Here is a 25,664-nt window from a genome sequence, read left to right as displayed (position 1 = left end):
GGGGGGTGTGTGTGTACGTGGCGGGGTGTGTGTGTACGTGGCGGGGGGTGTGTGTGTGTACGTGGCGGGGGTGTGTGTGTACGTGGCGGGGTGTGTGTGTGTGTGTACGTGATGGTGTGTGCATATACATGTGCGTGCGTGTGCATGGCTGTGTGCGCGTCAGAGCATGTGTGTGTGAGCATGCGTGTGTGCGAGTGTGCAGATGCCTGTTCACTGCCTTGCGGCTGTGCCTAACGCGACTAGAGCCGCGGTGGTAACCCTGTAAATAACAATAACAGTAACAGTAATAACCAGGGCCAGCCTCGGCTGACCTTAGCGCTCCTGACAAACCTCGCCGGTCAGGCCCCTTTAATTATCCTGGACGTTCCATTTGCCTTAACCGTGTACCTGGTTTTTCTAATGTGAACCTGTTTGTCCTTGTGTCTTGCCTACTGTGTTTTTCCCAACCCATCCGTTTGTTTCCTCTTCCTCTCTCTCCACAGTTTAGAAAGTGCTAAGTCCAGCTGCCAGAAAGGCTCAGTTGCCGCCCCTGACCTCGACACCCCTTCCTCCACCCCTGCGTCGATCCCTGACCTGCCGGGCAGCCTCCCTACCCCTCTATCGAACAGCCCTTATGTCTCCGGTCTGATTGGCATGAAACCTGTCCCGCTGCTGGCGCTGAATGTGGTGCCTTCCAAGGGGTCGGCGGGCAGTGTGACTGACAAAGTGGGCACAGGTAGCCAGATCCTAAAGAAATCGGAGAAGCAGCGGTTCTCCCCGTACTGACAGCCGGATTTTTGATGTTGTTGGGGGCGGGGTGGGGGGTGGGGTGGGGTTGGGGGGGTGGGGGGGAGGGCGGGGAAGCGGTCGGTGGTGGGGGAGGGGGTGGTTTTGTGCCCCGTGCCCCCACCCCTCACAGAGCAAATTGTGGCTTCCTGCGGGAAAAAAAAAAACAAAAAAAAATTTGCTTTCGTTCCTTTTTTTTAAAAGAGGAATGAAAATCCAAACAGACAAAAAAAAATACAAAACAGATTTGAGAGAAAATGTGGATTTAGTTTTTGGTTTTGATTCTCTAGGAGGTGAAATCTCCTGTTCTCTGTGAAATGCTTTTATCGTTTCTCCACTTTTTCTGTGCCGCTGTGAAAGCTCCAGAAGAGACTGCTCCTTTCATTTCTCCGCTCGGTTCACTCCTGCTTTGTCTTTTCATGAAGAAAATTTAATGCGTTTTGCGGATCTGCTTTTTTTTTATATATATTATTATTAAAAAAACACACACACACACACACACACACACACACACACGCAAGAGAGAGAAGAGGGGACTGAACGAAACACAAGGGACCTCGCTCCGGCCTCAATAAGAGTTCTCCACCTCGTTCCCTGTCCCTGGACTGATCTCCCCCCCCCCCTCCACACACACCACCGGCCCAGGGTGGGGTAGAGTGGGGCCTTTCCCACTCCCTGGACTGATCCCACCCACCCCCCTCCCACCCACCACCGGCCCAGGGTGGGGTAGGGTCCTGGGGGGCGGGGAGTGGGGGCCAGACCAGGCCCAGGGAGTTAGAATCAGAAACGTTGGGGTTTAGAGTTTCTGGGAGGTTTGAAATGAAGTTGTTTCGGTGATTGAGTTTTTAATGCGAAGAGTTTATCCAAATTTCCCTCCCTCACCCACCTCTTCCCTCCCTCCCTCACCCACCTCTTCCCTCCCTCACCCTCTTCCCTCCCTCACCCACCTCTTCCCTCCCTCCCTCCCTCACCCACCTCTTCCCTCCCTCCCCTCACCCACCTCTTCACTGGCCTGTGGAGTGACTTCACCCCCAAGTAAACAGGTCTGTAAAGATCTTATAGTCCCTGTGCTGGGAACACAGTAATACCAGTCCCCTCTGGGGGGAACACCCTGATCTTACAGTCCCTGTGCTGGGAACACAGTAATACCAGTCCCCTCTGGGGGCGGGGGGGAACACCCTGATCTTACAGTCCCTGTGCTGGGAACACAGTAATACCAGTCCCCTCTGGGGGCGGGGGGGAACACCCTGATCTTACAGTCCCTGTGCTGGGAACACAGTAATACCAGTCCCCTCTGGGGGCGGGGGGGAACACCCTGATCTTACAGTCCCTGTGCTGGGAACACAGTAATACCAGTCCCCTCTGGGGGGGAACACCCTGATCTTACAGTCCCTGTGCTGGGAACACAGTAATACCAGTCCCCTCTGGGGGCGGGGGGGAACACCCTGATCTTACAGTCCCTGTGCTGGGAACACAGTAATACCAGTCCCCTCTGGGGGGGGGAACACCCTGATCTTACAGTCCCTGTGCTGGGAACACAGTAATACCAGTCCCCTCTGGGGGCGGGGGGGAACACCCTGATCTTACAGTCCCTGTGCTGGGAGCACAGTAATACCAGTCCCCTCTGGGAGGAACACCCTGATCTTACAGTCCCTGTGCTGGGAACACAGTAATACCAGTCCCCTCTGGGGGGAACACCCTGATCTTACAGTCCCTGTGCTGGGAACACAGTAATACCAGTCCCCTCTGGGAGGAACACCCTGATCTTACAGTCCCTGTGCTGGGAACACAGTAATACCAGTCCCCACTGGGGGGAACACCCTGATCTTACAGTCCCTGTGCTGGGAACACAGTAATACCAGTCCCCTCTGGGGGGAACACCCTGATCTTACAGTCCCTGTGCTGGGAACACAGTAATACCAGTCCCCTCTGGGGGCAAGGCCCTGATCTTACAGTCCCTGTGCTGGGAACACAGTAATACCAGTCCCCTCTGGGGGGAACACCCTGATCTTACAGTCCCTGTGCTGGGAACACAGTAATACCAGTCCCCTCTGGGGGCAAGGCCCTGATCTTATAGTCCCTGTGCTGGGAACACAGTAATACCAGTCCCCTCTGGGGGCAAGGCCCTGATCTTACAGTCCCTGTGCTGGGAACACAGTAATACCAGTCCCCTCTGGGGGCAAGGCCCTGATCTTACAGTCCCTGTGCTGGGAACACAGTAATACCAGTCCCCTCTGGGGGCAAGGCCCTGATCTTACAGTCCCTGTGCTGGGAACACAGTAATACCAGTCCCCTCTGGGGGCAAGGCCCTGATCTTACAGTCCCTGTGCTGGGAACACAGTAATACCAGTCCCCTCTGGGGGGAACACCCTGATCTTACAGTCCCTGTGCTGGGAGCACAGTAATACCAGTCCCCTCTGGGGGCGGGGGGGAACACCCTGATCTTACAGTCCCTGTGCTGGGAACACAGTAATACCAGTCCCCTCTGGGGGGAACACCCTGATCTTACAGTCCCTGTGCTGGGAACACAGTAATACCAGTCCCCTCTGGGGGCGGGGGGGAACACCCTGATCTTACAGTCCCTGTGCTGGGAGCACAGTAATACCAGTCCCCTCTGGGGGCGGGGGGGAACACCCTGATCTTACAGTCCCTGTGCTGGGAACACAGTAATACCAGTCCCCTCTGGGGGCGGGGGGGAACACCCTGATCTTATAGTCCCTGTGCTGGGAGCACAGTAATACCAGTCCCCTCTGGGGGCGGGGGGGAACACCCTGATCTTACAGTCCCTGTGCTGGGAGCACAGTAATACCAGTCCCCTCTGGGGGCAAGGCCCTGATCTTACAGTCCCTGTGCTGGGAGCACAGTAATACCAGTCCCCTCTGGGGGCAAGGCCCTGATCTTACAGTCCCTGTGCTGGGAGCACAGTAATACCAGTCCCCTCTGGGGGCAAGGCCCTGCTAACATGTGATAGGTGGCTTGTGGGAACAAATTGTGAGCTGCCTCTTCCTGCAGCTCACGGGATTTCAGTTCGTTCACAGTCCAAACCGGGAGCTGGGTGAGGGGTGAGGTGGGGAGGGGAACTTTACTTGAGGCCTGAGTGAGATCCGGAGAGAGGTGGGGGGCGGGGGATCAAGAGCTGCATCTGTCTTGCAGAATGCGACAATGAAGCAGAATCAATCTGATTGTCCATCAGCGACAGGAACTCTTACCTCGGTTTCCAAAGACCCTTCCCCCAGCACCGACCCCCGACCCTTCCCCCAGCACCGTCCCCACTCCCGCTCCCCCCCTGCACCTCACCCTTCCCCCCACTCGCACTCCCCACCATCACCCCCCCACCCCCCCCAACTCCCACCCTCACCCAGAGAGCCAGCCCAGTCTCCTGTTTCGATCTTCCAGTTAGCGCCAAGGTCCCGCGACCCTGGCTGGTCATTCAGGCAGGAGCTCACCGCACCCCCCACCCCCCCACCCTCTCCCCCCACCACCCCCCCCCCCCGCCTCTCCTGCTGTCAGTGATCAGATCGAACCTTCTTCCCCTGTTAATGCTGTTGTATTTTAATAGTTCGTATGATCATGGTGTGTAACTGATGTACTAGTGACTCATAGCATGGCTGCCTTGCTGCATTATATACACACTGTTCAGACAAAGTTCTCCTTAATTCTCTATATTCTAGGTTATCTTCTGAGGCCTCGGGACTGGGCAGCCAATAAAATTTACTCAGCGGCGTGTAAATTACAGCCCACCACCCACCCACCCAGTGCAGCAGTCAGTCAATAAATTCCTTATCCACTCTGCAGTTTCCAAGACCCTTCCTTCCGCCTGTTGGGGCTAAATTTATACGACTGTTTCTCCTCTTTCCCCCCCCCCCACCCCCCCATCACCCACCCACCCACCCACCCACCCACCCATCCAACCCATTGCCACACCCCCCACCCCAACCCCCAACCCCACCCACCCCGCCGTTTATTTCCTTTCGTTGGATTTTTTTTTCTCTCGCTTTATTTTTGTTTCTAAATTTGAAGGAGATGTTTAAAAGGAAAGAAAACACCACCACCCCCCCCCCCCCACCACCAGCCCTCAACAGCCCCCCCCTCAGTTGTGGAGGAATTGTAATTTGAGTGAAACAGATTTTCTCTCTCTCTCTCTCTCTCTCTCTCTCTCCCGGTGTCTTATCGAAACTCTGTAATGTTGGATTTTTTCTAATAAAAAAAGCACAGCAGAACTGGATGCTCGGGAGTCTCTGGCCCTTATTCCACGGGGGGGGGGGGGGGGGGGGGTGGCGGTGGGGAGAGGGGTGTCGGGGGTAGGGGAGGGGATGGGGGGGTAGGGGAGGGGTGACAGGTGGGGTGGGGGGAGGAGAGGGGATGGGGAGGGTGTGGGGTGGCAGGGGGGGATGGGGAGGGAGGGAGGGAGTGGGGTGGGGGGAGGAGAGCGGACGGGGGTGGGGGCAGGGGTGGGAGGGGACTCGGGGGGTTGGGGGGGGGTGACGGGGGTGGGGTGCGGGGGGATGGGGAGGGGGTGGGGTGGGGTGGGGGGGAAGAAGAGGGCAGGGGACAGGATGGGGGAGGGTTAACCTTCTCTTACTCATTCCCGGGATGTGTTGCGGGGGGGTGGGTGGGTGGGGGGGGGTGGGGTGGCGTTGGGCTGGGCCCAGCATTTATTGCCCGTCCCTAATTGCCCCCTCGAGAAGGTGGGGGTCCGGGGGTGAGCCGCTGCACGGCGCTGTTAGGGAGGGAGTTGCAGGAATGTGACCCGGTGACAATGAAGGAACAGCTGTTATATTCCCTCTTCCTCCCTCTCCCCTCCCCTTCCCCTCCCTCGTCCCCTCCCTCCCTCATCCCCTCCCCCTCCCTCCCTCGTCCCCTCCCTCCCTCATCCCCTCCCTCCCTCCCTCCCTCGTCCCCTCCCTCCCTCGTCCCCTCCCTCCCTCCCTCATCCCCTCCCCCTCCCCTCCCTCCCTCTTCCTCCCTCTCCCCTCCCCCTCCCTCCCTCGTCCCCTCCCTCCCTCATCCCCTCCCCCTCCCCTTCCCCTCCCTCCCTCGTCCCCTCCCCCTCCCTCCCTCGTCCCCTCCCTCCCCCTCCCCCCCTCCCTCCCTCCCTCATCCCCTCCCCCCCTCCCTCCCTCCCTCCCTCCCTCATCCCCTCCCTCCCTCCCTCCCTCCCTCGTCCCCTCTCCCTCCCTCCCTCGTCCCCTCTCCCTCCCTCCCTCATCCCCCCTCCCTCCCTCCCTCATCCCCTCCCCCTCCCTCCCTCCCTCATCCCCCCTCCCTCCCTCCCTCATCCCCTCCCCTTCCCTCCCTCCCTCATCCCCTCCCCCTCCCTCCCTCCCTCCCTCGTCTCCTCTCCCTCCCTCCCTCGTCCCCTCCCCCTCCCCTTCCTCCCTCCCTCGTCCCCTCCCCCTCCCTCTCCCTCCCTCCCTCCCTCGTCCCCTCCCTCCCTCCTCGTCCCCTCCCTCCCTCCTCCCCTTCCCCTCCCTCCCTCCTCCCCTCCCTCTCCCTCTCCCTCCCCTCCCACTCCCCCCTGACCCTGTTGGCCTGGATTGACACACGAGCTGGTTGAGTGGTTGTTGTAAAAAGCTGCAGTTTATTGTGGGGACCCAGTGGTCACAGACCGAGTGTAGTCGATGGTGTGTCCGAGTGCGGCGAGGTGAGGTATCGCCGGTGGAGGGGAGGGGGGGGGTGGGGGGACCCTAAGCCCCCTCCCCTCCCCGCCCACGGTGGGGGTGGCCAGGGTTACACATCCTGACCGTCCCTGGCGCTGTCGGTGTGTCTGTGCGGAGATCTCCTTCAGCGCCCGGAAGTGTTCACAGTCGTGGTCTCTCTCTCTGAACGGAAGCAGCAGGAGAGTCACCGCGTTACCCTCTGCACCACCCCCCCCCCCCAAACCAGGGGAGCAGCCAAATACTCCCCGATACCCGGTTGTGGGGGGTAATACTCCCCGATACCCGGTGGGGGGGGGGTAATACTCCCCGATACCCGGTGGGGGGGGTAATACTCCCCGATACCCGGTGGGGGGTTGGGGGGGGGTAATACTCCCCGATACCCGGTGGGGGGTTGGGGGGGTAATACTCCCCGATACCCGGTGGGGGGGGTAATACTCCCCGATACCCGGTGGGGGGGGTAATACTCCCCGATACCCGGTGGGGGGTTTGGGGGGGGGGTAATACTCCCCGATACCCGGTGGGGGGTTGGGGGGGTAATACTCCCCGATACCCGGTGGGGGGGTAATACTCCCCGATACCCGGTTGGGGGGGGGTAATACTCCCCGATACCCGGTTGGGGGGGGGGGGTAATACTCCCCGATACCAGGTTGGGGGGGGTAATTCTGTCCCGTTTCTGAGCTGTGTCTGATGGGCAGCGACGACTTGGCTTTATGCTGCTGTCGGTCAGGGGCGGGGGGGGGTGGTCATCGCCGGGGAGGGAAAACAAACCGATATTTACATCCTGGGGGGGGTGGGGGCGCTGAGCTGGGCTGGGCTGGGTCACCACGACGAGGAACTCCGAGGTGCGTTCCCCGAATCCCCGGAGCCACGCTGATCCATCTCAGGAACGTCGAGGTCCGAGTCCTCCAAGGCGAGCGGGTTCTGCTGGGGGGGTTGGGAGGGGGGGTGGGTGGGGGAGAGAGAGAGACAGGGAAACACAGGTTCAGTAGGATCGGCGGCACAACCCGGAGAGAGAGGCCATTCAGCCCGTCGCGTCTGCCCAGGAGCTCCTGACTACGCTCGGCCCGGTTCCCGGACAGTCTCCAGCCCTGGTCCCCCGGATCCCGGTTCCCGAACCTCGTCCCCCAGTTCCCGGCGCCCATCCCGGTTCCCGAACCTCGTCCCCCGGTTCCCGGCGCCCATCCCGGTTCCCGAACCTCGTCCCCCGGTTCCCGGCGACTGTCCCGGTTCCCGAACCTCGTCCCCCGGTTCCCGGCGCCCATCCCGGTTCCCGAACCTCGTCCCCCGGTTCCTGGTGCCCATCCCGGTTCCCGGCGACTGTCCCAGTGCCCATCCCAGTTCCCGGCGCTCGTCCCCCGGTTTCTGGCACCCGTGCCGGTTTCCGGTGACTTTCCCGGCCCTCGTCCCCCAGTTACTGGCCCTCGTCCCCAGTTCCCGGCGACTGTTCCAGCGCCCGTCCCAGTTCCCGGCGACTGTTCCGGCGCCCGTCCCAGTTCCCGGCAACTGTCCCGGTGCCCATCCCGGTTCCCGAACCTCGTCCCCCAGTTCCCGGCGCCCATCCCGGTTCCCGAACCTCGTCCCCCGGTTCCCGGCGCCCATCCCGGTTCCCGAACCTCGTCCCCCGGTTCCCGGCGACTGTCCCGGTTCCCGAACCTCGTCCCCCGGTTCCCGGCGCCCATCCCGGTTCCCGAACCTCGTCCCCCGGTTCCTGGTGCCCATCCCGGTTCCCGGCGACTGTCCCAGTGCCCATCCCAGTTCCCGGCGCTCGTCCCCCGGTTTCTGGCACCCGTGCCGGTTTCCGGTGACTTTCCCGGCCCTCGTCCCCCAGTTACTGGCCCTCGTCCCCAGTTCCCGGCGACTGTTCCAGCGCCCGTCCCAGTTCCCGGCGACTGTTCCGGCGCCCGTCCCAGTTCCCGGCAACTGTCCCGGTTCCCGGCCCTCGTCCCCTGGTTCCTGGCGCCCATCCCGGTTCCCGGCCCTCGTCCCCGGTGCCCATCCCAGTCCCCGGTTCCCGGTCCTCGTCCCCGGTGCCCATCCCGGTCCCCGGTTCCCGGCCCTCGTCCCCTGGTTCCTGGCACCTGTCCCGGTTCCCGGTCATCATCCCCCGGTTCCTGGCCCTCGACCCCTGGTTCCCGGCGCCCATCCCGGTTCCCGGCGCCCATCCCAATTCCTGGCGCCCGTCCTGGTTCCCGGCGCTCATCCCCGGTTCCCGGCCCTCATCCCCGGTTCCCGGCGTCCATCCCAGTTCCCAGTGCCCGTCCCCAGGGGAATCAGAGGGTTTGGGGGGGGGGGGTGTTCCCGTTTCGCACCCACCTGCGCCGGGACATCCAGCGGACAAAGCCTCCCGGCCGAGACCTGGCTCCGGACTTGCTGTAGCGCCGCCTCCTTCTCCGACAGGCCGTCGGACTGCAGCGGCAGGTCGACGGGGATCTCCGAGCTCTGGGAGAGAACGTCCTCCGATCGCTGGTCCGTGTTGGTGCTCAGTACGTCCGGGGTGCAGCTGTGGGAGAGGTCGCTGGTGTTCCCCTCGTCCCCGTCCGACACAGACAAGTTCTCCGAGCTGAAGGTGGACAGAGACTGACAGGTGCTGAGGCAATCGCTCCTCCTGGGGGGGGGGGAGAAAGAGGGAGATTCTCCTGTGTTATCCCGAGACTCCCTCCAGCAACTCCGAACATCCCTCCCCCCCCCACACCTCACGGCCAGACCTCCTCCACCCAGGGCAGCCAGTGCGGCTCTCCCTCAGCGCTGACCCTCTGACAGTGCGGCTCTCCCTCAGCGCTGACCCTCCGACAGTGCGGCTCTCCCTCAGCGCTGACCCTCCGACAGTGCGGTGCTCAATCAGCGCTGACCCTCCGACAGTGCGGCGCTCCCTCAGTACTGACCCTCCGACAGTGCGGCGCTCCCTCAGCACTGACCCTCCGACAGTGCGGCTCTCCCTCAGCGCTGACCCTCCCTCAGCACTGACCTTCCGACAGTGCGGCTCTCCCTCAGCACTGACCCTCTGACAGTGCGGCTCTCCCTCAGCACTGACCCTCCGACAGTGCGGCTCTCCCTCAGCGCTGACCCTCCGACAGTGCGGCTCTCCCTCAGCGCTGACCCTCCGACAGTGCGGTGCTCCCTCAGCGCTGACCCTCCGACAGTGCGGTGCTCCCTCAGCGCTGACCCTCCGACAGTGCGGCGCTCCCTCAGTACTGACCCTCCGACAGTGCGGCGCTCCCTCAGCACTGACCCTCCGACAGTGCGGCTCTCCCTCAGCACTGACCCTCCCTCAGCGCTGACCCTCCGACAGTGCGGCTCTCCCTCAGCACTGACCCTCTGACAGTGCGGCTCTCCCTCAGCACTGACCCTCCGACAGTGCGGCGCTCCCTCAGTACTGACCCTCCGACAGTGCGGCGCTCCCTCAGCACTGACCCTCCGACAGTGCGGCTCTCCCTCAGCGCTGACCCTCCCTCAGCACTGACCTTCCGACAGTGCGGCTCTCCCTCAGCACTGACCCTCTGACAGTGCGGCTCTCCCTCAGCGCTGACCCTCCGACAGTGCGGCTCTCCCTCAGCGCTGACCCTCCGACAGTGCGGCTCTCCCTCAGCGCTGACCCTCCGACAGTGCGGCTCTCCCTCAGCGCTGACCCTCCGACAGTGCGGCTCTCCCTCAGCGCTGACCCTCCGACAGTGCGGTGCTCCCTCAGCGCTGACCCTCCGACAGTGCGGCGCACCCTCAGTACTGACCCTCCGACAGTGCGGCGCTCCCTCAGCACTGACCCTCCGACAGTGCGGCTCTCCCTCAGCACTGACCCTCCCTCAGCGCTGACCCTCCGACAGTGCGGCTCTCCCTCAGCACTGACCCTCTGACAGTGCGGCTCTCCCTCAGCACTGACCCTCCGACAGTGCGGCGCTCCCTCAGTACTGACCCTCCGACAGTGCGGCGCTCCCTCAGCACTGACCCTCCGACAGTGCGGCTCTCCCTCAGCGCTGACCCTCCCTCAGCACTGACCTTCCGACAGTGCGGCTCTCCCTCAGCACTGACCCTCTGACAGTGCGGCTCTCCCTCAGCGCTGACCCTCCGACAGTGCGGCTCTCCCTCAGCGCTGACCCTCCGACAGTGCGGCTCTCCCTCAGCGCTGACCCTCCGACAGTGCGGTGCTCCCTCAGCACTGACCCTCCGACAGTGCGGCTCTCCCTCAGCACTGACCCTCTGACAGTGCGGCACTCCCTCAGCACTGACACTCCGACAGTGCGGCACTCCCTCAGCACTGACCCTCCGACAGTGCGGCTCTCCCTCAGCACTGACACTCCCACAGTGCGGCACTCCCTCAGCACTGACACTCCGACAGTGCGGCACTCCCTCAGCACTGACCCTCCCACAGTGCGGCACTCCCTCAGCGCTGACCCTCCGACAGTGCGGTGCTCCCTCAGCGCTGACCCTCCGACAGTGCGGCGCTCCCTCAGTACTGACCCTCCGACAGTGCGGCGCTCCCTCAGCACTGACCCTCCGACAGTGCGGCTCTCCCTCAGCACTGACCCTCCCTCAGCGCTGACCCTCCCTCAGCACTGACCCTCCGACAGTGCGGCTCTCCCTCAGCACTGACCCTCTGACAGTGCGGCTCTCCCTCAGCACTGACCCTCTGACAGTGCGGCGCTCCCTCAGTACTGACCCTCCGACAGTGCGGCGCTCCCTCAGCACTGACCCTCCGACAGTGCGGCTCTCCCTCAGCGCTGACCCTCCCTCAGCACTGACCTTCCGACAGTGCGGCTCTCCCTCAGCACTGACCCTCTGACAGTGCGGCTCTCCCTCAGCGCTGACCCTCCGACAGTGCGGCTCTCCCTCAGCGCTGACCCTCCGACAGTGCGGCTCTCCCTCAGCGCTGACCCTCCGACAGTGCGGCTCTCCCTCAGCACTGACCCTCCGACAGTCCGGCGCTCCCTCAGCACTGACCCTCCGACAGTGCGGCTCTCCCTCAGCACTGACCCTCCCTCAGCGCTGACCCTCCCTCAGCGCTGACCCTCCCTCAGCACTGACCCTCCGACAGTGCGGCTCTCCCTCAGCACTGACCCTCTGACAGTGTGGCTCTCCCTCAGCACTGACCCTCCGACAGTGCGGCTCTCCCTCAGCACTGACCCTCCGACAGTGCGGCTCTCCCTCAGCACTGACCCTCTGACAGTGCGGCTCTCCCTCAGCACTGACCCTCCGACAGTGTGGCTCTCCCTCAGCACTGACCCTCCCTCAGCGCTGACCCTCCCTCAGCACGGCTCTCCCTCAGCACTGACCCTCTGACAGTGTGGCTCTCCCTCAGCACTGACCCTCCGACAGTGCGGCTCTCCCTCAGCGCTGACCCTCCGACAGCACAGCTCTCCCTCAGCACTGACCCTCCCTCAGAACTGACCCTCCCTCAGCGCTGACCCTCCTATCCCCCCTCACGCAGACACCCAGCCCCCAGATAGACGGGGACAAGCGGGAGTCTGAGCGAGGGGGATGGGGGGGTGTGAGGGTGTGGGGGTGGGTGTGGGTGGGGGAGTGTGGGTGGTGTAGGGTGGGGGATGAGGGGTGTGGGGGATGGTGGGGGGGATGGTGGGGGTGGGGGTGTGTGTGGGGTGGGGGGGGTGGAAACGATGATGTCAGCGCGAAGTGGATCAGGTCCAGATTCTCACCTGGGTCTGCGAGGAAACTCCACCTCACTGTCCACTTCCCCCTCCTCCTCCTCCGAGGATATCCCTCTTTTCTGTGGGAAATAAACACCAGGAAAATTCACAGCAGAATTAACCCCTTCCAGCACCGTCTGTCCGGATCGGTCAGTCTCCCCGTCTGTCCGGATCGGTCACTCTCCCCACCCCCGGATCAGTCGGTCACCCCGAGGACAGTCCCCATCCAGACCGGTCGCTTGCCCCGAGGATAGTCCCTGTCCGGATCAGTTTCTCGCCCCAGGGTCAGAGAGAGGGGGTGGCAGAGACAGAGAGCAGGGGAGATAGAGAGGGCGGGGGTGGGGGAGACGGAGAGAACATGTTGGAGGAGGAAGAGAGGGAGTGGCGGAGACGGAGAGTGGGGTAGCGGAGGGAGAGAGGAATGAAGGGGGTGGGGGAGACAGAGCGAGAGTGGCGGAGACAAAGACAGTGGGAGTGGCGGAGACAGAGAGAGCGGGGGCGGCAGAGACAGAGAGAGCGGGGGCGGCAGAGACAGAGAGAGCGGGGGCGGCAGAGACAGAGAGAGCGGGGCGGCGGAGACAGAGAGAGCAAGTTGGTGGAGACAGAGAGAGCGCGAGTGGCGGAGACAGAGCTGGAGCGTCGGAGACAGAGAGAGCGGGAGCGACGGAGACAGAGAGAGCGGGAGTGGCGGGGACAGAGGGAGCGGGGGTGGCGGAGACAGAGAGCGGGAGTGGCGGAGGGAGAGAGAGCGGGAGTGGAGGAGGGAGAGAGAGCGGGAGTGGGGGTGGTGGAGACAGAGAGCGGGAATGGCGGAGGGAGAGAGAGCGTGAGTGGCGGAGGGAGAGAGAGCGCGAGTGGCGGAGGGAGAGACAGCGGGAGCGGCGGAGACAGAGAGGGAGCGGGAGCGGCGGAGACAGAGAGAGCGGGAGCGGCGGAGACAGAGAGAGCGGGAGCGGCGGAGGGAGAGAGCGGGAGCGGCGGAGGGAGAGAGAGCGGGAGCGGCGGAGGGAGAGAGAGCGGGAGCGGCGGAGGGAGAGAGAGCGGGAGCGGCGGAGGGAGAGAGAGCGGGAGCGGCGGAGGGAGACAGAGCGGGAGCGGCGGAGGGAGAGAGAGCGGGAGCGGCGGAGCCAGAGAGAGCGGGAGCGGCGGAGGGAGACAGAGCGGGAGCGGCGGAGGGAGAGAGAGCGGGAGCGGCGGAGGCAGAGAGAGCGGGAGCGGCGGAGGCAGAGAGAGCGGGAGCGGCGGAGGGAGAGAGAGCGGGAGCGGCGGAGGGAGAGAGAGCGGGAGCGGCGGAGGGAGAGAGAGCGGGAGCGGCGGAGGGAGAGAGAGCGGGAGCGGCGGAGGGAGAGAGAGCGGGAGCGGCGGAGACAGAGAGAGCGGGAGCGGCGGAGACAGAGAGAGCGGGAGCGGCGGAGACAGAGAGAGCGGGAGCGGCGGAGGGAGAGAGAGCGGGAGCGGCGGAGGGAGAGAGAGCGGGAGCGGCGGAGGGAGAGAGAGCGGGAGCGGCGGAGGGAGAGAGAGCGGGAGCGGCGGAGGGAGAGAGAGCGGGAGCGGCGGAGACAGAGAGAGCGGGAGCGGCGGAGACAGAGAGAGCGGGAGCGGCGGAGACAGAGAGAGCGGGAGCGGCGGAGACAGAGAGAGCGGGAGCGGCGGAGGGAGAGAGCGGGAGCGGCGGAGGGAGAGAGCGGGAGCGGCGGAGGGAGACAGAGCGGGAGCGGCGGAGACAGAGAGAGCAGGAGCGGCGGAGACAGAGAGAGCGGGAGCGGCGGAGACAGAGAGAGCGGGAGCGGCGGAGGGAGACAGAGCGGGAGCGGCGGAGGGAGAGAGAGCGGGAGCGGCGGAGGGAGAGAGAGCGGGAGCGGCGGAGACAGAGAGAGCGGGAGCGGCGGAGGGAGAGAGAGCGGGAGCGGCGGAGGGAGAGAGAGCGGGAGCGGCGGAGGGAGAGAGAGCGGGAGCGGCGGAGGGAGAGAGAGCGGGAGCGGCGGAGGGAGAGAGAGCGGGAGCGGCGGAGGGAGAGAGAGCGGGAGCGGCGGAGGGAGAGAGAGCGGGAGCGGCGGAGACAGAGAGAGCGGGAGCGGCGGAGACAGAGAGAGCGGGAGCGGCGGAGACAGAGAGAGCGGGAGCGGCGGAGGGAGAGAGCGGGAGCGGCGGAGGGAGAGAGCGGGAGCGGCGGAGGGAGAGAGAGCGGGAGCGGCGGAGGGAGACAGAGCGGGAGCGGCGGAGACAGAGAGAGCAGGAGCGGCGGAGACAGAGAGAGCGGGAGCGGCGGAGACAGAGAGAGCGGGAGCGGCGGAGGGAGAGAGAGCGGGAGCGGCGGAGGGAGACAGAGCGGGAGCGGCGGAGGGAGAGAGAGCGGGAGCGGCGGAGGGAGAGAGAGCGGGAGCGGCGGAGACAGAGAGCGGGAGCGGCGGAGGGAGAGAGAGCGGGAGCGGCGGAGGGAGAGAGAGCGGGAACGGCGGAGGGAGAGAGAGCGGGAGCGGCGGAGACAGAGAGAGCGGGAGCTGCGGAGACAGAGAGAGCGGGAGCGGCGGAGGGAGAGAGAGCGGGAGCGGCGGAGACAGAGAGAGCGGGAGCGGCGGAGGGAGACAGAGCGGGAGCGGCGGAGACAGAGAGAGCGGGAGCGGCGGAGACAGAGAGAGCGGGAGCGGCGGAGACAAAGAGAGCGGGAGCGGCGGAGGGAGAGAGAGCGGGAGCGGCGGAGGGAGACAGAGCGGGAGCGGCGGGGGGAGAGAGCGGGAGCGGCGGAGGGAGAGAGAGCGGGAGCGGCGGAGGGAGAGAGAGCGGGAGCGGCGGAGGGAGAGAGAGCGGGAGCGGCGGAGGGAGAGAGAGCGGGAGCGGCGGAGGGAGAGAGAGCGGGAGCGGCGGAGGGAGAGAGAGCGGGAGCGGCGGAGGGAGAGAGAGCGGGAGCGGCGGAGGGAGAGAGAGCGGGAGCGGCGGAGGGAGAGAGAGCGGGAGCGGCGGAGGGAGACAGAGCGGGAGCGGCGGAGACAGAGAGAGCGGGAGCGGCGGAGGGAGAGAGAGCGGGAGCGGCGGAGGGAGAGAGAGCGGGAGCGGCGGAGGGAGACAGAGCGGGAGCGGCGGAGGGAGAGAGAGCGGGAGCGGCGGAGACAGAGAGCGGGAGCGGCGGAGACAGAGAGAGCGGGAGCGGCGGAGGGAGAGAGAGCGGGAGCGGCGGAGACAGAGAGAGCGGGAGCGGCGGAGGGAGAGAGCGGGAGCGGCGGAGGGAGAGAGAGCGGGAGCGGCGGAGGGAGAGAGAGCGGGAGCGGCGGAGGGAGAGAGAGCGGGAGCGGCGGAGACAGAGAGAGCGGGAGCGGCGGAGACAGAGAGAGCGGGAGCGGCGGAGGGAGAGAGAGCGGGAGCGGCGGAGACAGAGAGAGCGGGAGCGGCGGAGACAGAGAGAGCGGGAGTGGAGGAGGGAGAGAGAGCGGGAGCGGCGGAGGGAGAGAGAGCGGGAGCGGCGGAGGGAGAGAGAGCGGGAGCGGCGGAGGGAGAGAGAGCGGGAGCGGCGGAGGGAGAGAGAGCGGGAGCGGCGGAGGGAGACAGAGCGGGAGCGGCGGGGGGAGAGAGCGGGAGCGGCGGAGGGAGAGAGAGCGGGAGCGGCGGAGGGAGAGAGAGCGGGAGCGGCGGAGGGAGAGAGAGCGGGAGCGGCGGAGGGAGAGAGAGCGGGAGCGGCGGAGGGAGAGAGAGCGGGATCGGCGGAGGGAGAGAGAGCGGGAGCGGCGGAGGGAGAGAGAGCGGGAGCGGCGGAGGGAGACAGAGCGGGAGCGGCGGAGGGAGAGAGAGCGGGAGCGGCGGAGACAGAGAGAGCGGGAGCGGCGGAGGGAGAGAGAGCGGGAGCGGCGGAGGGAGACAGAGCGGGAGCGGCGGAGACAGAGAGAGCGGGAGCGGCGGAGGGAGAGAGAGCGGGAGCGGCGGAGGGAGAGAGAGCGGGAGCGGCGGAGGGAGACAGAGCGGGAGCGGCGGAGGGAGAGAGAGCGGGAGCGGCGGAGACAGAGAGCGGGAGCGGCGGAGACAGAGAGAGCGGGAGCGGCGGAGGGAGAGAGAGCGGGAGCGGCGGAGACAGAGAGAGCGGGAGCGGCGGAGACAGAGAGAGCGGGAGCGGCGGAGACAGAGAGAGCGGGAGCGGCGGAGGGAGAGAGCGGGAGCGGCGGAGGGAGAGAGAGCGGGAGCGGCGGAGGGAGAGAGAGCGGGAGCGGCGGAGGGAGAGAGAGCGGGAGCGGCGGAGACAGAGAGAGCGGGAGCGGCGGAGACAGAGAGAGCGGGAGCGGCGGAGGGAGAGAGAGCGGGAGCGGCGGAGACAGAGAGAGCGGGAGCGGCGGAGACAGAGAGAGCGGGAGCGGCGGAGACAGAGAGCGGGAGCGGCGGAGACAGAGAGAGCGGGAGCGGCGGAGACAGAGAGAGCGGGAGCGGCGGAGGGAGAGAGAGCGGGAGCGGCGGAGGGAGAGAGAGCGGGAGCGGCGGAGGGAGAGAGCGGGAGCGGCGGAGGGAGAGAGAGCGGGAGCGGCGGAGGGAGAGAGAGCGGGAGCGGCGGAGGGAGAGAGAGCGGGAGCGGCGGAGGGAGAGAGAGCGGGAGCGGCGGAGGGAGAGAGAGCGGGAGCGGCGGAGGGAGAGAGAGCGGGAGCGGCGGAGAGAGAGAGAGCGGGAGCGGCGGAGGGAGAGAGAGCGGGAGCGGCGCAGAGAGAGAGCGGGAGCGGCGCAGAGAGAGAGCGGGAGCGGCGCAGAGAGAGAGCGGGAGCGGCGCAGAGAGAGAGCGGGAGCGGCGCAGAGAGAGAGAGCGGGAGCGGCGGAGGGAGAGAGAGCGGGAGCGGCGGAGGGAGAGAGAGCGGGAGCGGCGGAGGGAGAGAGAGCGGGAGCGGCGGAGGGAGAGAGAGCGGGAGCGGCGGAGGGAGAGAGAGCGGGAGCGGCGGAGGGAGAGAGAGCGGGAGCGGCGGAGGGAGAGAGAGCGGGAGCGGCGGAGGGAGAGAGAGCGGGAGCGGCGGAGGGAGAGAGAGCGGGAGCGGCGGAGGGAGAGAAAGCGGGAGCGGCGGAGGGAGAGAAAGCGGGAGCGGCGGAGGGAGACAGCGGGAGCGGCGGAGGGAGACAGAGCGGGAGCGGCGGAGACAGAGAGAGCGGGAGCGGCGGAGGGAGAGAGAGCGGGAGCGGCGGAGGGAGAGAGAGCGGGAGCGGCGGAGGGAGAGAGAGCGGGAGCGGCGCAGACAGAGAGAGCGGGAGCAGGAGCGGCGCAGACAGAGAGAGAGCGAGAGCGGGAGCGGCGCAGAGAGAGAGAGAGCGAGAGCGGCGCAGAGAGAGAGAGCGGGAGCGGCGGAGACAGAGAGAGCGGGAGCGGCGGAGGGAGAGAGAGCGGGAGCGGCGGAGGGAGAGAGAGCGGGAGCGGCGGAGGGAGAGAGAGCGGGAGCGGCGGAGACAGAGAGAGCGGGAGCGGCGGAGGGAGAGAGAGCGGGAGCGGCGGAGGGAGAGAGAGCGGGAGCGGCGGAGGGAGAGAGAGCGGGAGCGGCGGAGACAGAGAGAGCGGGAGCGGCGGAGACAGAGAGAGCGGGAGCGGCGGAGACAGAGAGAGCGGGAGCGGCGGAGACAGAGAGAGCGGGAGCGGCGGAGACAGAGAGAGCGGGAGCGGCGGAGGGAGAGAGAGCGGGAGCGGCGGAGGGAGAGAGAGCGGGAGCGGCGGAGGGAGAGAGAGCGGGAGCGGCGGAGGGAGAGAGAGCGGGAGCGGCGGAGGGAGAGAGAGCGGGAGCGGCGGAGGGAGAGAGAGCGGGAGCGGCGGAGGGAGACAGAGCGGGAGCGGCGGAGGGAGACAGAGCGGGAGCGGCGGAGGGAGAGAGAGCGGGAGCGGCGGAGACAGAGAGAGCGGGAGCGGCGGAGACAGAGAGAGCGGGAGCGGCGGAGACAGAGAGAGCGGGAGCGGCGGAGACAGAGAGAGCGGGAGCGGCGGAGACAGAGAGAGCGGGAGCGGCGGAGACAGAGAGAGCGGGAGCGGCGGAGACAGAGAGAGCGGGAGCGGCGGAGACAGAGAGAGCGGGAGCGGCGGAGACAGAGAGAGCGGGAGCGGCGGAGACAGAGAGAGCGGGAGCGGCGGAGGGAGAGAGAGCGGGAGCGGCGGAGACAGAGAGAGCGGGAGCGGCGGAGGGAGAGAGAGCGGGAGCGGCGGAGACAGAGACAGAGCGGGAGCGGCGGAGGGAGAGAGAGCGGGAGCGGCGGAGGGAGAGAGCGGGAGCGGCGGAGGGAGAGAGAGCGGGAGCGGCGGAGGGAGAGAGAGCGGGAGCGGCGGAGGGAGAGAGAGCGGGAGCGGCGGAGGGAGAGAGAGCGGGAGCGGCGGAGGGAGAGAGAGCGGGAGCGGCGGAGGGAGAGAGAGCGGGAGCGGCGGAGGGAGAGAGAGCGGGAGCGGCGGAGGGAGAGAGAGCGGGAGCGGCGGAGGGAGAGAGAGCGGGAGCGGCGGAGACAGAGAGAGCAGGAGCGGCGGAGACAGAGAGAGCGGGAGCGGCGGAGGGAGAGAGAGCGGGAGCGGCGGAGGGAGAGAGAGCGGGAGCGGCGGAGGGAGACAGCGGGAGCGGCGGAGACAGAGAGAGCGGGAGCGGCGGAGACAGAGAGAGCGGGAGCGGCGGAGGGAGAGAGAGCGGGAGCGGCGGAGGGAGAGAGAGCGGGAGCGGCGGAGGGAGAGAGAGCGGGAGCGGCGGAGGGAGAGAGAGCGGGAGCGGCGGAGGGAGAGAGAGCGGGAGCGGCGGAGGGAGAGAGAGCGGGAGCGGCGGAGGGAGAGAGAGCGGGAGCGGCGGAGGGAGAGAGAGCGGGAGCGGCGGAGGGAGGGAGCGGCGGAGACAGAGAGAGCGGGAGCGGCGGAGACAGAGAGAGCGGGAGCGGCGGAGGGAGAGAGAGCGGGAGCGGCGGAGACAGAGAGAGCGGGAGCGGCGGAGACAGAGAGAGCGGGAGCGGCGGAGACAGAGAGAGCGGGAGCGGCGGAGGGAGAGAGAGCGGGAGCGGCGGAGGGAGAGAGAGCGGGAGCGGCGGAGGGAGAGAGAGCGGGAGCGGCGGAGGGAGAGAGAGCGGGAGCGGCGGAGGGAGACAGAGAGAGCGGGAGCGGCGGAGACAGAGGGAGCGGGAGCGGCGGAGACAGAGAGAGCGGGAGCGGCGGAGGGAGACAGAGAGAGCGGGAGCGGCGGAGACAGAGAGGGAGCGGGAGCGGCGGAGGGAGAGAGAGCGGGAGCGGCGGAGGGAGAGAGAGCGGGAGCGGCGGAGACAGAGAGAGCGGGAGCGGCGGAGACAGAGAGAGCGGGAGCGGCGGAGGGAGAGAGAGCGGGAGCGGCGGAGGGAGAGAGAGCGGGAGCGGCGGAGACAGAGAGAGCGGGAGCGGCGGAGACAGAGAGAGCGGGAGCGGCGGAGACAGAGAGAGCGGGAGCGGCGGAGGGAGAGAGAGCGGGAGCGGCGGAGGGAGACAGAGAGAGCGGGAGCGGCGGAGACAGAGAGGGAGCGGGAGCGGCGGAGACAGAGAGGGAGCGGGAGCGGCGGATGGAGAGAGAGCGGGAGCGGCGGAGGGAGAGAGCGGGAGCGGCGGAGACAGAGAGAGCGGGAGCGGCGGAGACAGAGAGAGCGGGAGCGGCGGAGGGAGAGAGCGGGAGCGGCGGAGGGAGAGAGAGCAGGAGCGGCGGAGGGAGAGAGAGCGGGAGCGGCGGAGACAGAGAGAGCGGGAGCGGCGGAGACAGAGAGAGCGGGAGCGGCGGAGACAGAGAGAGCGGGAGCGGCGGAGACAGAGAGAGCGGGAGCGGCGGAGGGAGAGAGAGCGGGAGCGGCGGAGGGAGAGAGAGCGGGAGCGGCGGAGGGAGAGAGAGCGGGAGCGGCGGAGACAGAGCGGGAGCGGCGGAGACAGAGAGAGCGGGGAGCGGCGGAGGGAGAGAGAGCGGGAGCGCGGAGACAGAGAGAGCGGGAGCGCCGGAGACAGAGAGAGCGGGAGCGGCGGAGACAGAGAGAGCGGGAGCGGCGGAGACAGAGAGAGCGGGAGCGGAGGAGGGAGAGAGAGCGGGAGCGGCGGAGGGAGAGAGAGCGGGAGCGGCGGAGGGAGAGAGAGCGGGAGCGGCGGAGGGAGAGAGAGCGGGAGCGGCGGAGACAGAGAGAGCGGGAGCGGCGGAGACAGAGAGAGCGGGAGCGGCGGAGACAGAGAGAGCGGGAGCGGCGGAGACAGAGAGAGCGGGAGCGGCGGAGACAGAGAGAGCGGGAGCGGCGGAGGGAGACAGCGGGAGCGGCGGAGGGAGACAGAGCGGGAGCGGCGGAGGGAGAGAGAGCGGGAGCGGCGGAGACAGAGAGAGCGGGAGCGGCGGAGGGAGAGAGCGGGAGCGGCGGAGGGAGAGAGCGGGAGCGGCGGAGACAGAGAGAGCGGGAGCGGCGGAGACAGAGAGAGCGGGAGCGGCGGAGACGGAGAGAGCGGGAGCGGCGGAGGGAGAGAGAGCGGGAGCGGCGGAGGGAGAGAGAGCGGGAGCGGCGGAGGGAGAGAGAGCGGGAGCGGCGGAGACAGAGAGAGCGGGAGCGGCGGAGACAGAGAGAGCGGGAGCGGCGGAGACAGAGAGAGCGGGAGCGGCGGAGACAGAGAGAGCGGGAGCGGCGGAGGGAGAGAGAGCGGGAGCGGCGGAGGGAGAGAGAGCGGGAGCGGCGGAGGGAGAGAGAGCGGGAGCGGCGGAGGGAGACAGAGAGAGCGGGAGCGGCGGAGACAGAGGGAGCGGGAGCGGCGGAGACAGAGAGAGCGGGAGCGGCGGAGGGAGACAGAGAGCGGGAGCGGCGGAGACAGAGAGGAGCGGGAGCGGCGGAGGGAGAGAGAGCGGGAGCGGCGGAGGAGAGAGCGGGAGCGGCGGAGACAGAGAGAGCGGGAGCGGCGGAGACAGAGAGAGCGGGAGCGGCGGAGGGAGAGAGAGCGGGAGCGGCGGAGGGAGAGAGAGCGGGAGCGGCGGAGACAGAGAGAGCGGGAGCGGCGGAGACAGAGAGAGCGGGAGCGGCGGAGACAGAGAGAGCGGGAGCGGCGGAGACAGAGAGAGCGGGAGCGGCGGAGGGAGAGAGAGCGGGAGCGGCGGAGGGAGACAGAGAGAGCGGGAGCGGCGGAGACAGAGAGGGAGCGGGAGCGGCGGAGACAGAGAGGGAGCGGGAGCGGCGGATGGAGAGAGAGCGGGAGCGGCGGAGGGAGAGAGCGGGAGCGGCGGAGACAGAGAGAGCGGGAGCGGCGGAGACAGAGAGAGCGGGAGCGGCGGAGGGAGAGAGAGCGGGGAGCGGCGGAGACAGAGAGAGCGGGAGCGGCGGAGACAGAGAGAGCGGGAGCGGCGGAGACAGAGAGAGCGGGAGCGGCGGAGACAGAGAGAGCGGGAGCGGCGGAGACAGAGAGAGCGGGAGCGGCGGAGACAGAGAGAGCGGGAGCGGCGGAGGGAGAGAGAGCGGGAGCGGCGGAGGAGAGAGAGCGGGAGCGGCGGAGGGAGAGAGAGCGGGAGCGGCGGAGGGAGAGAGAGCGGGAGCGGCGGAGACAGAGCGGGAGCGGCGGAGACAGAGAGAGCGGGAGCGGCGGAGGGAGAGAGAGCGGGAGCGCCGGAGACAGAGAGAGCGGGAGCGCCGGAGACAGAGAGAGCGGGAGCGGCGGAGACAGAGAGAGCGGGAGCGGCGGAGACAGAGAGAGCGGGAGCGGAGGAGGGAGAGAGAGCGGGAGCGGCGGAGGGAGAGAGAGCGGGAGCGGCGGAGGGAGAGAGAGCGGGAGCGGCGGAGGGAGAGAGAGCGGGAGCGGCGGAGACAGAGAGAGCGGGAGCGGCGGAGACAGAGAGAGCGGGAGCGGCGGAGACAGAGAGAGCGGGAGCGGCGGAGACAGAGAGAGCGGGAGCGGCGGAGACAGAGAGAGCGGGAGCGGCGGAGGGAGACAGCGGGAGCGGCGGAGGGAGACAGAGCGGGAGCGGCGGAGACAGAGAGAGCGGGAGCGGCGGAGACAGAGAGAGCGGGAGCGGCGGAGGGAGAGAGCGGGAGCGGCGGAGGGAGAGAGCGGGAGCGGCGGAGACAGAGAGAGCGGGAGCGGCGGAGGGAGAGAGAGCGGGAGCGGCGGAGGGAGAGAGAGCGGGAGCGGCGGAGACAGAGAGAGCGGGAGCGGCGGAGACAGAGAGAGCGGGAGCGGCGGAGACAGAGAGAGCGGGAGCGGCGGAGGGAGAGAGAGCGGGAGCGGCGGAGACAGAGAGAGCGGGAGCGGCGGAGGGAGAGAGAGCGGGAGCGGCGGAGGGAGAGAGAGCGGGAGCGGCGGAGGGAGAGAGAGCGGGAGCGGCGGAGGGAGAGAGAGCGGGAGCGGCGGAGGGAGAGAGAGCGGGAGCGGCGGAGGGAGAGAGAGCGGGAGCGGCGGAGGGAGACAGAGCGGGAGCGGCGGAGACAGAGAGAGCGGGAGCGGCGGAGGGAGAGAGAGCGGGAGCGGCGGAGACAGAGAGAGCGGGAGCGGCGGAGGGAGACAGAGCGGGAGCGGCGGAGGGAGAGAGAGCGGGAGCGGCGGAGGGAGAGAGAGCGGGAGCGGCGGAGACAGAGAGAGCGGGAGCGGCGGAGACAGAGAGAGCGGGAGCGGCGGAGACAGAGGGAGCGGGAGCGGCGGAGACAGAGAGAGCGGGAGCGGCGGAGACAGAGGGAGCGGGAGCGGCGGAGACAGAGAGAGCGGGAGCGGCGGAGGGAGACAGAGAGAGCGGGAGCGGCGGAGACAGAGAGGGAGCGGGAGCGGCGGAGGGAGAGAGAGCGGGAGCGGCGGAGGGAGAGAGCGGGAGCGGCGGAGACAGAGAGAGCGGGAGCGGCGGAGACAGAGAGAGCGGGAGCGGCGGAGACAGAGAGAGCGGGAGCGGCGGAGACAGAGAGAGCGGGAGCGGCGGAGGGAGAGAGAGCGGGAGCGGCGGAGGGAGACAGAGAGAGCGGGAGCGGCGGAGACAGAGAGGGAGCGGGAGCGGCGGAGACAGAGAGGGAGCAGGAGCGGCGGATGGAGAGAGAGCGGGAGCGGCGGAGGGAGAGAGCGGGAGCGGCGGAGACAGAGAGAGCGGGAGCGGCGGAGACAGAGAGAGCGGGAGCGGCGGAGGGAGAGAGCGGGAGCGGCGGAGGGAGAGAGAGCAGGAGCGGCGGAGGGAGAGAGAGCGGGAGCGGCGGAGGGAGAGAGAGCGGGAGCGGCGGAGACAGAGAGAGCGGGAGCGGCGGAGACAGAGAGAGCGGGAGCGGCGGAGACAGAGAGAGCGGGAGCGGCGGAGACAGAGAGAGCGGGAGCGGCGGAGACAGAGAGAGCGGGAGCGGCGGAGGGAGAGAGAGCGGGAGCGGCGGAGGGAGACAGAGCGGGAGCGGCGGAGACAGAGAGCGGGAGCGGCGGAGACAGAGAGAGCGGGAGCGGCGGAGGGAGAGAGAGCGGGAGCGGCGGAGGGAGAGAGAGCGGGAGCGGCGGAGACAGAGAGAGCGGGAGCGGCGGAGGGAGAGAGAGCGGGAGCGGCGGAGGGAGAGAGAGCGGGAGCGGCGGAGGGAGAGAGAGCGGGAGCGGCGGAGACAGAGCGGGAGCGGCGGAGACAGAGAGAGCGGGAGCGGCGGAGGGAGAGAGAGCGGGAGCGCCGGAGACAGAGAGAGCGGGAGCGGCGGAGACAGAGAGAGCGGGAGCGGCGGAGACAGAGAGAGCGGGAGCGGCGGAGGGAGAGAGAGCGGGAGCGGCGGAGGGAGAGAGAGCGGGAGCGGCGGAGGGAGAGAGAGCGGGAGCGGCGGAGACAGAGAGAGCGGGAGCGGCGGAGACAGAGAGAGCGGGAGCGGCGGAGACAGAGAGAGCGGGAGCGGCGGAGACAGAGAGAGCGGGAGCGGCGGAGACAGAGAGAGCGGGAGCGGCGGAGGGAGACAGCGGGAGTGGCGGAGGGAGACAGAGCGGGAGCGGCGGAGGGAGAGAGAGCGGGAGCGGCGGAGACAGAGAGAGCGGGAGCGGCGGAGACAGAGAGAGCGGGAGCGGCGGAGGGAGAGAGAGCGGGAGCGGCGGAGACAGAGAGAGCGGGAGCGGCGGAGGGAGAGAGAGCGGGAGCGGCGGAGACAGAGAGAGCGGGAGCGGCGGAGACAGAGAGAGCGGGAGCGGCGGAGACAGAGAGAGCGGGAGCGGCGGAGACAGAGAGAGCGGGAGCGGCGGAGACAGAGAGAGCGGGAGCGGCGGAGACAGAGAGAGCGGGAGCGGCGGAGACAGAGAGAGCGGGAGCGGCGGAGGGAGAGAGAGCGGGAGCGGCGGAGACAGAGAGAGCGGGAGCGGCGGAGACAGAGAGAGCGGGAGCGGCAGAGGGAGAGAGAGCGGGAGCGGCGGAGACAGAGAGAGCGGGAGCGGCGGAGGGAGAGAGAGCGGGAGCGGCGGAGGGAGAGAGAGCGGGAGCGGCGGAGGGAGAGAGAGCGGGAGCGGCGGAGGGAGAGAGAGCGGGAGCGGCGGAGGGAGAGAGAGCGGGAGCGGCGGAGACAGAGAGAGCGGGAGCGGCGGAGGGAGAGAGAGCGGGAGCGGCGGAGGGAGAGAGAGCGGGAGCGGCGGAGGGAGAGAGAGCGGGAGCGGCGGAGGGAGAGAGAGCGGGAGCGGCGGAGGGAGAGAGAGCGGGGGAGGGAGAGAGAGCGGGAGCGGCGGAGACAGAGACAGAGCGGGAGCGGCGGAGGGAGAGAGAGCGGGAGCGGCGGAGGGAGAGAGCGGGAGCGGCGGAGGGAGAGAGAGCGGGTGCGGCGGAGGGAGAGAGAGCGGGAGCGGCGGAGGGAGAGAGAGCGGGAGCGGCGGAGGGAGAGAGAGCGGGAGCGGCGGAGGGAGAGAGAGCGGGAGCGGCGGAGGGAGAGAGAGCGGGAGCGGCGGAGACAGAGAGAGCGGGAGCGGCGGAGACAGAGAGAGCGGGAGCGGCGGAGACAGAGAGAGCGGGAGCGGCGGAGGGAGAGAGAGCGGGAGCGGCGGAGGGAGAGAGAGCGGGAGCGGCGGAGGGAGACAGCGGGAGCGGCGGAGACAGAGAGAGCGGGAGCGGCGGAGACAGAGAGAGCGGGAGCGGCGGAGACAGAGAGAGCGGGAGCGGCGGAGGGAGAGAGAGCGGGAGCGGCGGAGGGAGAGAGAGCGGGAGCGGCGGAGGGAGAGAGAGCGGGAGCGGCGGAGGGAGAGAGAGCGGGAGCGGCGGAGGGAGAGAGAGCGGGAGCGGCGGAGGGAGAGAGAGCGGGAGCGGCGGAGGGAGAGAGAGCGGGAGCGGCGGAGGGAGAGAGAGCGGGAGCGGCGGAGGGAGAGAGAGCGGGAGCGGCGGAGGGAGAGAGAGCGGGAGCGGCGGAGACAGAGACAGAGACGGAGCGGCGGAGACAGAGAGAGCGGGAGCGGCGGAGGGAGAGAGAGCGGGAGCGGCGGAGGGAGAGAGAGCGGGAGCGGCGGAGACAGAGAGAGCGGGAGCGGCAGAGGGAGAGAGAGCGGGAGCGGCGGAGACAGAGAGAGCGGGAGTGGCGGAGGGAGAGAGAGCGGGAGCGGCGGAGGGAGAGAGAGCGGGAGCGGCGGAGGGAGAGAGAGCGGGAGCGGCGGAGGGAGAGAGAGCGGGAGCGGCGGAGGGAGACAGAGCGGGAGCGGCGGAGACAGAGAGAGCGGGAGCGGCGGAGGGAGAGAGAGCGGGAGCGGCGGAGGGAG

The 25,664-nt window shown here is 68.1% G+C and overlaps 2 protein-coding genes across 4 annotated transcripts in view; one reads left to right on the top strand and one right to left on the bottom strand.

Moving 5' to 3' along the window:
• The window catches only part of LOC121275108 (poly(rC)-binding protein 3-like), a 158,451-nt gene extending 153,818 nt beyond the window's left edge, over nt 1–4,633 (top strand). For 2 of the 3 annotated variants that reach the window (XM_041182522.1, XM_041182521.1), the window contains exon 13: nt 483–797. In XM_041182522.1, the coding sequence (XP_041038456.1) occupies nt 483–765 (283 nt within the window). In that variant the 3' untranslated portion in view covers nt 766–797. Of the gene's footprint in view, nt 1–482; nt 798–4,436 lie in introns of those variants that run through there. The other variant, XM_041182523.1, reaches the window with a different exon arrangement.
• Nucleotides 4,634–7,213: 2,580 nt separating this feature from the next.
• Nucleotides 7,214–25,664, bottom strand: part of map3k12 (mitogen-activated protein kinase kinase kinase 12) — a 50,906-nt gene continuing 32,455 nt past the window's right edge. The window contains exons 11-13 of the mRNA XM_041182524.1: nt 12,071–12,141; nt 8,739–9,030; nt 7,214–7,346 (exon numbers count right to left, since the gene is read on the bottom strand). Coding sequence (XP_041038458.1) covers nt 7,245–7,346; nt 8,739–9,030; nt 12,071–12,141 — 465 coding nt within the window. The 3' untranslated portion in view covers nt 7,214–7,244. The remainder of the gene's footprint in view (nt 7,347–8,738; nt 9,031–12,070; nt 12,142–25,664) is intronic.

Source organism: Carcharodon carcharias (assembly GCF_017639515.1).
Source record: "Carcharodon carcharias isolate sCarCar2 chromosome X unlocalized genomic scaffold, sCarCar2.pri SUPER_X_unloc_8, whole genome shotgun sequence".
In the NCBI taxonomy this organism is placed as follows: Eukaryota; Metazoa; Chordata; class Chondrichthyes; order Lamniformes; family Lamnidae; genus Carcharodon; species Carcharodon carcharias.
Note: the sequence above shows the minus strand (reverse complement) of the source record. Positions and strands in the feature narration are given on the sequence as shown.